This window comes from Macadamia integrifolia, chromosome 14 (assembly GCF_013358625.1).
Source record: "Macadamia integrifolia cultivar HAES 741 chromosome 14, SCU_Mint_v3, whole genome shotgun sequence".
NCBI lineage: Eukaryota > Viridiplantae > Streptophyta > Magnoliopsida > Proteales > Proteaceae > Macadamia > Macadamia integrifolia.
In genome coordinates, this window is record NC_056570.1 from 9,781,132 (window position 1) to 9,792,770 (window position 11,639).

The 11,639-nt window shown below is 40.2% G+C and overlaps 1 protein-coding gene across 1 annotated transcript in view; it reads left to right on the top strand.

Moving 5' to 3' along the window:
* LOC122061838 (plant UBX domain-containing protein 10-like) overlaps positions 1-10,483 on the top strand; it is a 17,247-nt gene extending 6,764 nt beyond the window's left edge. Inside the window, exons 2-4 of the mRNA XM_042625333.1 lie at positions 8,442-8,612; positions 8,770-8,973; positions 10,031-10,483. Coding sequence (XP_042481267.1) covers positions 8,442-8,612; positions 8,770-8,973; positions 10,031-10,261 — 606 coding nt within the window. The 3' untranslated portion in view covers positions 10,262-10,483. The remainder of the gene's footprint in view (positions 1-8,441; positions 8,613-8,769; positions 8,974-10,030) is intronic.
* Positions 10,484-11,639: the final 1,156 nt, after the last annotated feature.

Sequence of the window (11,639 nt, forward strand, 5' to 3'; positions counted from 1 at the left end):
CCCCCCCCCCCTTTTTGGTTGTTTCCTTTTGTCTGCTAGTTCGGTTTGCTTGTTGTTGCTTTGATGTAATTGCTACCCCCGGGTTGGCTTCTCCTTGTTGGCTTAAGCCTCCCTCCTCCATTTTTTCTCCTGTATATTTTTTTCTGCTTTGGTAATAAATTTATTTATTCATCCAAAACAAAAAAACCTATACTTGCTGCTAGATTTAGTTTTAGATCTCTAAAACCTTTGTGTTGGTTGTTGTCTTGGGAAACCACTTGCTGCCCTTTGTAGAACTGCTAGTTGCGACTTCTCGCCTGAAATTTCAGATCAAACCATTGGCTTATGAGGAGATTTGAAGCTATCACTTAATTTGGGTTTTTCGCTTCTTTTGCAGGTCGGCAGGTTGAAGATAACCCCCCCCTACGATTTCCTTTTGTTCTTTATTTTATTATCCACCTTCCTTTAATACCTTTCCTATCTTCTTTTAGTCCCCTTTATCCATATTTTACTCTCCCTTCCAAGACTACCCTTTAGCCTTATGTTAGACATCCTTAGCACCTTGCTTATTCTAAGTGGATTTCTAGAGAATTACAATTTTTTCCGTATGTTACAAATTTTAGTTTATTTCAGTTGTGCCATTCCATATAATTACAAAATTGCCATTGCTTCTTGTATTTGGTTTATAGGTTTTTAAAGAGGGCCTATAAGCAATCTGATCTGGTTTTGGAACCTAGATTCTTTATTGGGCAATAGGCATAAGAATCGGGTAGGGTTTCCTTCTTCTTTAATTGCGCAGCAGTCTGAAGCCCCAAGTCGACCTCTCTATGATGAAGTTCGAAGGTGGAGAAGCCCGTTGTTAACCCCTCTCTCTCTCTGGTTGACCTCGGGGAAGACTCAATGGGTAGGCCCTCGTCGGCAGTGATGGTGCTAGGGTTACCCCCCTCCAAGCTTTTACAGAGATGCATCAATGACTAGTTGTGTTCATTCAGATCATAGAGTTGGAATGGATCTCCACGAGGGAAACCTCATTTTGGGCCGTATTATATTGAAGCCCTTTCCTCCCAGCTTAGCTATCGATCAGTCATGTCATATAGGCCCAAGTTGGACATCCAATCACATCGATTTGAATTATTTCTCGATTCAATAGAGCCCAAAGAAGTGAATATGGCACCCAAATAACAAGAGAGATGTAAAAAGTACGTCTAATTATGCTTGACTTGCTTTCGAAATATCCACGATAAAAAAGACAGAACAGCATGAGCGGCAAAGTTTGGCTTCAATCTGGTAAGCCCATTTTAAACCCCTAACCACCCAAAGCCCAGTAGCCCATCCTACCTGCTGTTCTAGGAAGGCAGGTCCTTTCTCCTTTTGTGCCCACAAGAATAATTAATCCCCCTCCTTGTGAGCTACCTTGCATTGAGGCCTCCAATGGGTTTGTGTAGAAGCCCCAAAAGGCCTAAAAATCCACCCACTCATGCCCCCCTCATGCCCATTAGAACATTAGAATCCCACTGAGTGATGTAGTTCGAGGCTCCAAAACCAGTCCAGAATTGCTATGGGATTCAGCTGCTGTGGGAGACAGCCTGGACAGGTTATGTCTGGTTCTTTAATCTTTATTGGTTCAATAGAGCCTATCATAAGGGACCCAATGACAGCTTGCGTGGATATATATTAGGGGATTCAGATCCTCTCCAGCTGCTGATGGCTGGGAGGGACTTGGGCACACACCCCAACACATGGGCGTGCACCTCCCGGTCCTCCCAGCCGTCGGATGCATGCTAAGTGTCCCAGTGGCAGGGGAGGATCTGACTCCTATATTAGGAGGCAGGCTGCTGGTTGCCAGAAGAATTGAAGGAGATTCTCTCCAGATTTAGGGGGAGGATGCTGCCTATGTGTGGAGAGAGATATTAGAAGATTTGAGATCTTTTACAGCTATCGTATGGGTCCCATCTGGACAGCTGGCTTAGAGAATCTCTTATTTAGTTATGTTTCTTATCTTATCTAGTCCTTGTTTGGGGGATCTAGTAGCTTTAGGATAGTTTCTATTTAAAGATAAAAAAAAAGAAGAAGATTTATTTCATGCTAGTAGTTACTAATTTTATGACTTTCTATTTTGTTATAAGATAGATCTTCTTTTGATTCTATTTCTATTCAGTTTCTAATTTAGAAGATGTTCCAATTGTAAAAGGACTTCCTTTCCACACAAGGAGGAATCCCATATTTCTGTTATAAATAATAGAAGGGCTACTTCAGCCCATGGTTCTAAATTTCGGGTTTCAACCAGGTTGAAATTTACGAAACCTGGTCGAAAGTCGAAACCGAGTATTTTTTTCTAGGCTATTGCTAGAAATTTGGGTCAAAATTTTTGGCAAAACCATTGAAACTTGGTCATCTCGGGGTGGGTCAAAATCATCGAAACTTGCGAAATTTTGACCACTTCAGCCCAACGATTCGAATAAAAAAGAAGAGGTGTATACTGGTTAAGTTGCACTATTGCAACATGTTGGTCACAGGTTCAAAACCTGGAAACAGCCCCTCTTCTGCGAAGCAGGGTGTAAGGCTGCGTACAACTTGCCCCTCTCAGACCCTACAATAGCGGGAGCCTCGTGCATTGGGTTGCTCTTTTTTAGCTTTATACTGGTTTCGACTAGTGGCTGTGTGATGCAGTTAGGTGAGATGCCGATGGGTGAGAGATCCTAGACTGAGAGAGTCTACTTATCCCTTCTTCCAATCGGTTCCCTTTTTTCTGAGTTTTATTCCCTGCATAACTGAGAGCAATTGAAGGTGCTGTTGTCTACGCATCATTGCTGAATGTTCGTTGAAGACTGTCTTATTGGCTGTGTGATGCAGTTAGGTGAGATGCCCATGGATGAATGTTCACTGAAACTATTGATCCTTCCATCGAATCGTGCCCAGTTTTTTGACTGTGGGATACCCATCCCAGATCCTGACTGGGGTTAAGTCCTTTGTGATTTAACCTTACATTGCGGAGCTCTCTGTTTCTCTTAACATGTCTGGCAAATGTTTCTTCCTGAAACAAAAACAACCCGTTGCCTCCCACATCCTTCCCTTATTCGCAGCCACCCCTCACCTTCCTCATGATGCGGTTTCTCCCTCCCCAATGTATTGGGGCCAGGGATGCTTGGACCCTTGGAAGGGCTGGGGGGACCTTGGAAGTGCTCCCTCCTACTGATGCTATGTCCGGCCCAGAAAAGGAAGAAAATGAGGACCCAACTGGAAAAAGTGTTATCTCAGGCCCCTCTCTGAAGTATTACCTCTGGCAGCCTGCTCTCTCCCTCTCGCAAATACAAAAGAGCAACAAGATTCGCGCCATATTCTGCAATGCAGCTTCAATCTTCTAATTATGAACCCGTGGGACCAACGAATGTCCAGTCCCTTGTGACATTTTGAAGATCAATAGTTGAAATTGTCTAGGGCACAGACAGTGTGTTGAAGCATCGCCCCTCGGTACCCTTTCTTATTGAAACCAAGTTCAAGCAAGATAAATCAAAATCTGTACCCGAATCTCCTTCATTTCCAAATTTTTACCATATCTAGCTTTTTAAGATTGATTGATTGCACTCTCCACTTTAATGGGGCTGTTGATGCATGGAAGCTTGCCTTGGTGTTTGGGCCCTCGAATACCTCTAATAGGATGTCCTTCTAGCAACACTTGACATCCTTGAGGAATTCAATTTGGCTCCTTTGGTTGATTTTAAGTGTGATTCTAATGAAGTCTTGAATGGGACTTAAAAAAATAAGGAGGTAGATTAAACTGGCTAGTCAGATTGCTGGGTTCAGAGACTTTATGGATGAGTGTGCCTTGAGCCCTTGATGGACAGATTCTCTAATGGAATTTTCTATACTTGGTTAAACAGAAGATGGAAAGGCAGCCTGATTAGAGAATGCCTGGATAGGTCCCTCTATCTCCTAGTTGTTGAAATTTTAATTTCTTAAGGTTTTTGTATTTATTAATTTTAGAGGTTCTTAGGACGAAGAAAAGACATGCATTAGCAAGGGATGAAAATATGAGCTCAGGTTGGAACTCCATATCTTATATGATGCACATGGCAACACTCAATTCTGATCCAGTATGCTGTGTTTTACCATCCATTTATGCATTTTCACCATCTTGCTCCTTGTGCCAATTTGGATCCCAACAGCAAATGGGAGGGGACAAATTTTCCTGGACACTGTTTTTGTTTTTATTTTTGTGTGTGGGTGAGTGGGGTGAGAGGCTTAGCACATACCAAATGGAAAGTGAGATCAATGTTGTTACTTGCTTAAGAAGATGACATGATGTTTTTTGATGATGGATAGCACCTAATTTAAAATTCATTGACATTCTGGTTTTTCTTGTTTTATAGTTGATTAGTGGTGAGTGGAATCCTTTAGTAAAATATTTGTTTGAGATTTTCCTGACAAATCTATAATGAAGAATATCTATTTTGGAAATTGCGAAAAGCCGTACAGTATATTCTGGACAACTAAACCCCCAGTAGAGAGCATATTTTGAGATTGTAGTGGATGGGGAAAATGGTATAATTTAGGCTTATACATACCATGGAGATTATTGGCTGCATCCGAATGAGGATTGATATGGTGCAAATCGATGAGTCAAAAAGGGCAAGAAGACCAAAAAGAAATGAGTAGTGAGATGCGAAACATTAATGGCTTGTGAGTTGGCAGAAATATACCCATATGTACAATGAAAACCCAGAACAGGATTCATGTATCCAATGAAAGTGGTTGAAATAGGGTTTCATTAAGCTCGTTACATGTGAATTTGAACAAATAGCTTATAGAATTAAAAAGAAATAAAATAAACTGGCTGTTTGGCATTCTTTTTAGAGGAGAAAGAAGTTGTAAATATTGTGTTGGGGAGAAAGACTTGTCTCTAATTGCATCACACCGCGGGGAGGGGGGGGGAGATAGGTAGGATGAACCCTAGGTTCTGATTACACCCTTTCAACAAGATCCCAAGTAAAACCCCCAAACCAGAATTTAGGTTGCAGTCAACCTTTTTTGATGAATGTCAGAATTTGACCAAAGTCCACAAACCAATAGAATAACCTAACCCATTCTAATGGTTAGATTGTAAACCATAGATGTTTCCAGAATTAGCAGGCAAGTTTCCAAAAATCCAGGAACTCAAATAATAGTGGATCAACAACTCAGATGGATACCAAATATTGATGGATTTTAGTAACCCAATAGTAGAACAGATTACCAAAAGATAATGGTAATCAAATGACTGGATTGAGATTAATCGACAAAGAACCAAATCTGGAAATTAAACTGGGCAGAATAGGGAGATTTAATACAACCCCAGATCAGAGGTTCTGACCACTTTAAATTTCAGGTCGAGGGGCACTAGTACTGGTCCCTATAACACCCCAAAATATGGAGAGAATCTGCTGGTCACTCCCATAATATGAAGCTTCGATATCAGCCAAAAGGGAACCAAAAACAGAGCTGCTGCCAGCACCGTTTGGTGATCTTTGGCTGTGTCTAACCAATCAGTAAGAATAGAATAAAATGGCAACAAAACTGATATTGAATGTAACGCCCCGGCCCCATTAACCTTGCACAATATTGTCCTCTTTGGGCCATGGGTCTCAAGGCTTTAAAACGCGTTGTGTCATGTTAAGGAGGCTAGAGGTTATTAACTAGTCCAGGAATATCTCCCTAGGCGATGTGGGACTAAAGTTTGCAGACCTTCACCGATCTTTCAAACCCCTGGTACTAGCCGTATTCTTGGTGGGGACACCTCACCGATCTTCCAGGTGGGTCTGGTACTTGCCGTATTCTTGGGTCTTACAAATTTTCCCCCTTTCGGCACAGCATCCCCGCTGTGGCCCCACACGCTATCGGGGTTGGCTCTGATACCAATTGTAACGCCCTGGCCCCATTAACCTTGCACAATATTGTCCTCTTTAGCCCATGGGCTTAAGGCGTTAAAATGCGTTGTGCCATGTTAAGGAGACTAGAGGTTATTAACTAGCCTAGCAATCTCTCCTTAGGTGATGTGGGACTAAAGTTTGCAGACCCTCACCGATCTCCCAAACCCCCTGGTGCTAGCTGTATTCTTGGTGGGGACACCTCACCGATCTTCCAGGCGGGTCCAGTACTTTCCGTATTCTTGGGTCTTACATTGAACCCCTCCAATTCTTGGTTAAATAATTCCCAGCAAGCAGTAACACTAATATAAGATATATAGACCACTTACTTGAGAGAATGAAAACAGAAAATAAGGAGAGGATAAAGTAAACAATGGCTTTCCACCAATAACTTGAATCAGAGTCTGACAATGTGCATACTTTCTCAAAAGCAAATGATATTTAGATATCTAGGGTCAATTATAAACACTCCGGATGCACTTCTCCACTTCATCCATCATACTTTAATTTTTTAAGAAACATTATCATTATATCACCTTGATGTAGATAAGTCACTTAATGGGCTTATTTATAATAAATAAGCCTTGAGTTGGGTTATGTATGTATTGGGCCTTTGATCCTATGGGTTTTCTTTGTAATGAGCCACTATAATGGGCCTAAAATATGGGTAGAAATTAGGAAAACGGGATTTAATTCATTAGTTTAGTTAGAGTCCTATTTTGAGTCTATTTCCTTTGTTATTTCAATTTGAGTCAGTTTAAGTTTCCTTATTAGTGAATGACTAGTTAGTTACCTACTCCATGTTGGAGTTCTAGTCTAGTCCTATTGGGAGTCCAAGTCCTATTATGTAATGTCTAGTCTTACTTGGAGTCTAACTCCTAGTTAGGTTATGACTGTTAGTCTGTCTCTCTTTATATAGAGGAGCTAATGTACTCTAATTGGACAGATTTGAAAAATGATGAATTAAGTTAATGTTTGAGAGCCTTAGGGCTGTGAGTGATTTTTTCCCTCCCCCTTCTTTATGCGATTTCTCTCCCTCCCTGGTTGGATTTGTGCAATATCTAATTGTGTGATCTCTTCCCCCCCTTCTTTATACGATTTCTTCCCCCTTCTCAACCCTCCATCGAATTCTCTTTCTTTTCTTTACTCTCTTATTTTTATGTTTTATTCATTCTTTCTGTTCCTAAATTTGGTTTATATTGCATTTAGTAAAGATTCTGCCTGGGATTGGATCACTTGTGACCTAGTTCTACATTACACCTTGTTTATGGTTGACCCTAGATATCTAAATATTCCCTTTGCGGTATCTCTCTCTCCTCAAGTTTCATCAAATCGTTATCTGTTGTAGAAGTTACACACCATATACTCCGTTTTCGTTCTACTTATCTTAAAACCTGTTGATTCCAAGGTTGGAGACATGAATCCAAATTACCGTTAATCCCTGCTATTGTCTCATCCACCAAAAGAAACAAAATATTTAATCATCCATCAGAGAACAGGGAAAAAGTAGAAAATAGTTCATTGATGTTCATGTGGCAGAATTTCCTTGTAATGTCTGAAAAATAATATAGAAGAATAGTTGCTGGACTCCAAGTAGTTATGCATTTTAGAGTTTACGTAATGAGGATACTTTAGGAACTGGTTTATTATCTTCTTGTCATATATTGTATTTTCTTTTTTTACCTTTTACCTCCCTAGGGAGGGGTACGTAATTCCTTACATATTATTAGTGAAGCAATATAAGTGAGGTTGAGAGTATTCTCACACACAACATTCTCTTGTTCTTCTCTTCTCTTTCTTCTCCTTCAACCTCCTACTCTCATCTCTCCTTCTCCTTTCTTGCTCTGTTGTTTTCTCACCATCCCTACTTTCTAACTATGCACACATTTTAGAAGTAAAATCCATGAATCATGTTGTTGCTCCCTTAATGCTAATAACGATGGTGAATAAGAAAACCTTAGAAGATCAAGTGGGATTGGTTCAATAACAAATTTGAATATTTTCCAGGCCTTAACTTGAGAGTATGAAGCTAGCCTACCATTTTCTTTCCCTCAAATTGTGTGGGTCATTGGGGACGAATGAAAATATTTTATAGTGCCCGAGACAAAGATGTGTGACCTCTTGATGCAGATAAGTCTTATTGAAAATAAGCCTTGGGTTGGGTTATGTATGGGCTGTGCCTTTGATCCCATGGGTTTTCTTTGTAATAGGTTACTTTAATGTGCCTAAAATATGGGTAGAAAGTAGGAAAACGAGATCTACTTCATTAGTTTAGTTAGAGTCTTGTTTTGAGTAAGTTTCTTTCATTATTATAGTTTCCTAATCAGTTTTACCTTATTAGTTAAGGGTTGGGTTAGGCCTTTCCTTTTAGTGTTTGAGTCTGTTTGTGTGCTAGTGTTCTTCATTTTTGGTTTATCTGTAGTATAGAGTATAGTATTTTATGTATAACTTGTGCTTCTCCCTCTTTATGCTTATTAGATTCACAGTTGAATTGCTGATGGTTTATATTAATATGCACCCGTATTTTTCTTTTTAATTAATCTGCTTCGTTCTCTGTAGATTGAGGGACCAAAATCTCCTGAACAATTGCTCACCATGCTTCAAAGAGTTGTCGAAGAGAGTGCTTCTGTTCTCGTACCGGCTAGGCTTGATGCGGAAGAAAGAAGGAACAACCTGCGTTTGAGAGAGGAGCAAGATGCTGCATACAGGGCAGCACTTGAAGCCGATCAAGTATGCTGCTTTTGTATCTTGGTGGTCTCTCAATATTGTTGTGAGAGGGCATGTTTGCCCTTATTATTTTTTTTAAAGAGAATTATATGTAATTATGGGTCTTGTTTCTATATTTCCTTATTTGAGTTGAAATTATGTTGTTTATCTGCCACATCAGGCTAGAGAGCGCCAAAGGAAAGAGGAGCAAGAGCGGTTGGAGAGGGAAGCTGCTGAAGCTGAAAGAAAACGGGAGGAGGAAGAAGAAGCTCAAGTAAGAGCAGCTCATGAAGCTGCTGAAAAAGAAGCTGCATTGGCTCATAGGCGGCAGGAGAAAGCTATGTCATTGGGTGATGAACCTGGGAAGGGACCTAATGTTACACAAGTAATCCTTCTATTCTAAATGAAGTTCTCTGAATGCTTATTTCATCCGTTATGGTTTATTCTTTTTCTTTTGTGTATTTTTTTTTCTTTCTCAACTGTTTAACTCCACCACCGAAGAGGAGTTTGAGTTCTCATGGCTTACTTTTGGCCATGTAAGGCAGCTACCAGCTGGTGTCTGAAACCATGCCCATTTTATGGTAATGTATACACTTGAGAGGAATGGGCAAGTCTGTGGCACAACGGTTATGTTGCACTGTTGCTACATGTTGGTCATAGGTTCAAAACTTGGAAATAGCCTCTCCTGTGAAGCAGGGGGTAAGGATGCGCACATTTTCCCCTCCCAGACCTTGCAATAGCGGGACCCTTATGCACTGAGTTGCTCTTTGTATACACTTGAGAGGAAAGGATTTTCTCTTTTTATATTCTGGTGATCGAGTAGTTTGAGTTGCTTAATAATATGTAGAGTTAATAAGTAGGCTCTGCTTTAGGTGTGACTTGTGAGGTTATGGCCTTCTGTTGTCGTTGTACTCATATTTCTTGTACTCCTGGAAAACTTTTTGGTAGTATATCTCTGTTATCTATAAAAGAAAAGTAAGGAAAAGAAAAAATTAATGAAAGAATTCTTCTTTTTAGGTGTGGAGCAATCAATTAAGATATTTTGTCAAAACTATGTCTGCTGGAAGCAATTGGATGTCTGTTGCTTCAACATTTATTGAGCTGGCCATTACTTTAGAGGCATTTGCTTATTTTTTGACATTGAACTTCATATTCGGCTATAAAGAGTAACTGAGCTTTTGATACTGAGATAGTTTGTGATGTCATAACTCCAAGAGTAATGCTGCATGGAAATGACTATCCTGATATTATCCACTTTCAAAAAAGATTATACTTGAAATTATCATGCAACCCCTGAAGTCAAGAGGAGTCACATGCAGACTACTCATCAGATTAGATAAAGCAATGTACTTGAGTATATTATGACATTAAACTTCTGTCCTCTCTTCTTATCCCTCTTTTTTTTTGCCCCCATTTTCTGATTTAGTTTCTGTGTGGAACAGGTTTTGGTACGATTCCCTACTGGAGAACGGAAGGAAAGGAGGTTCTACAGTACGGCTACCATACAGTCCCTCTATGATTTTGTTGATTCTTTGGATTGCTTGAATGTGGAGAATTATTGCCTGGTCTCTAACTTCCCTCGGGTTGTGTATGGCCCAGAGAAGCACTCAATGTCATTGAAAGATGCAGGGTTGCATCCTCAGGCTAGCCTTTTTGTAGAAGTGGACTCATAGGGGAACCTTTTCTGTTGAATGCTATATGCGACTGCTAATATTCTGGAATTGGATAATGGGACCTAACAGTGAAATTTCTTTCAGAAATCGTCTTTTTTATATTCTGCCCGTTGTTGGTGTAGTACTATGAGATCATGGCCCTTCAGTGTATGAAAATGTTCATTTGATGGTACATTATGCTTTCAAGCAGTTTGAATCAAACGAATGGTCCTCTATGGCAAATGGATTAAATGCATAGTTTCAGAATTACAGCACTGGTCTTGAGATATAATGAGCTTCTCTGAAGGAATCCCTTGATCTCTGTGTTGCTATTTGAAGATTGCAGGCTATGGAATTGGTGGGAGTACCTTTTTTTTTTATTTTTTATGAAATTGGTGGGAATGCTTTGGAAGGGCCTATCAACATCTTATTGCTCTACTGTGATAATGTAGGCTATGTAGCCCAACTTCTTTAGGACATATTTTGTTGGCGATATTGTTCTTAGTTGGTCAATTGAGGTGATGGTCAGGGGCATCAAATTGCCATGCAGGAAGGTGGTCTTGCACGTGCGGGTTTACTTTCGAATTCACAAGGAGCTGTGAGGTGGATGCATCAACAGGAAGGAGGGCAGACCATGGCAGGCACCATGCGAGCTTTATGAAATAGGCTCATTATTTACTTCCTTTGTTTTTTTTTTTTAAATCTTTGTTGAGTACTGTGAGACAAACAGAGTTGCTGGTAATCCGTTTTTTTGCCATCAGATGCTGGTGGGTATAGCCTTGGTTTTTGTTAGGATTGAGTTTTCTTTCATCCGTGGAAAAGGAAAATTCCTTCACCATTGGTGATGTGACCTTATGGTTAGACTCAAGTGTCATCATTAACTCTCCCTATTGGACAGGATTGAAAAATTATGCTTCCCCATGCTAATCAAAGGGTTAGATTTTCATGGTCAAAACCCAAAAGATTCTCTCGTGACCAGAGGTGAAGAAAAACTAGGTCATGTTTGTTAGTAGGCATTTCTGTAGTCCAATTAGACTAAAGAATATCTCTAGATTATCACCATGTTTTGCCAGGTCAAAGAGGATCCAAATGCTCTCCAGTCTCGAATGTGCCAGCCCTTCCAGTGCAACATCTAATAGTTGGCAGCAATTGGCACACACTCCAAGACCCTCCCAACCATTGGATGCGCAATGGGGGGGGGGGGGGGGTTAGCACACTAGAGAGGATTTGGATCCTATGAAAGAGTGATATGACAATCTTAATTATGCAACTGTCCAGAAAATGGTCTAAATTAACCACACACCAAATCTTACACTATGATTCAAACATATATGCTCACTTTTTTTTTGGACATATTTGCATTTTCATCTGTCCTTTTTTTTTTTTTCATTGGATTTCA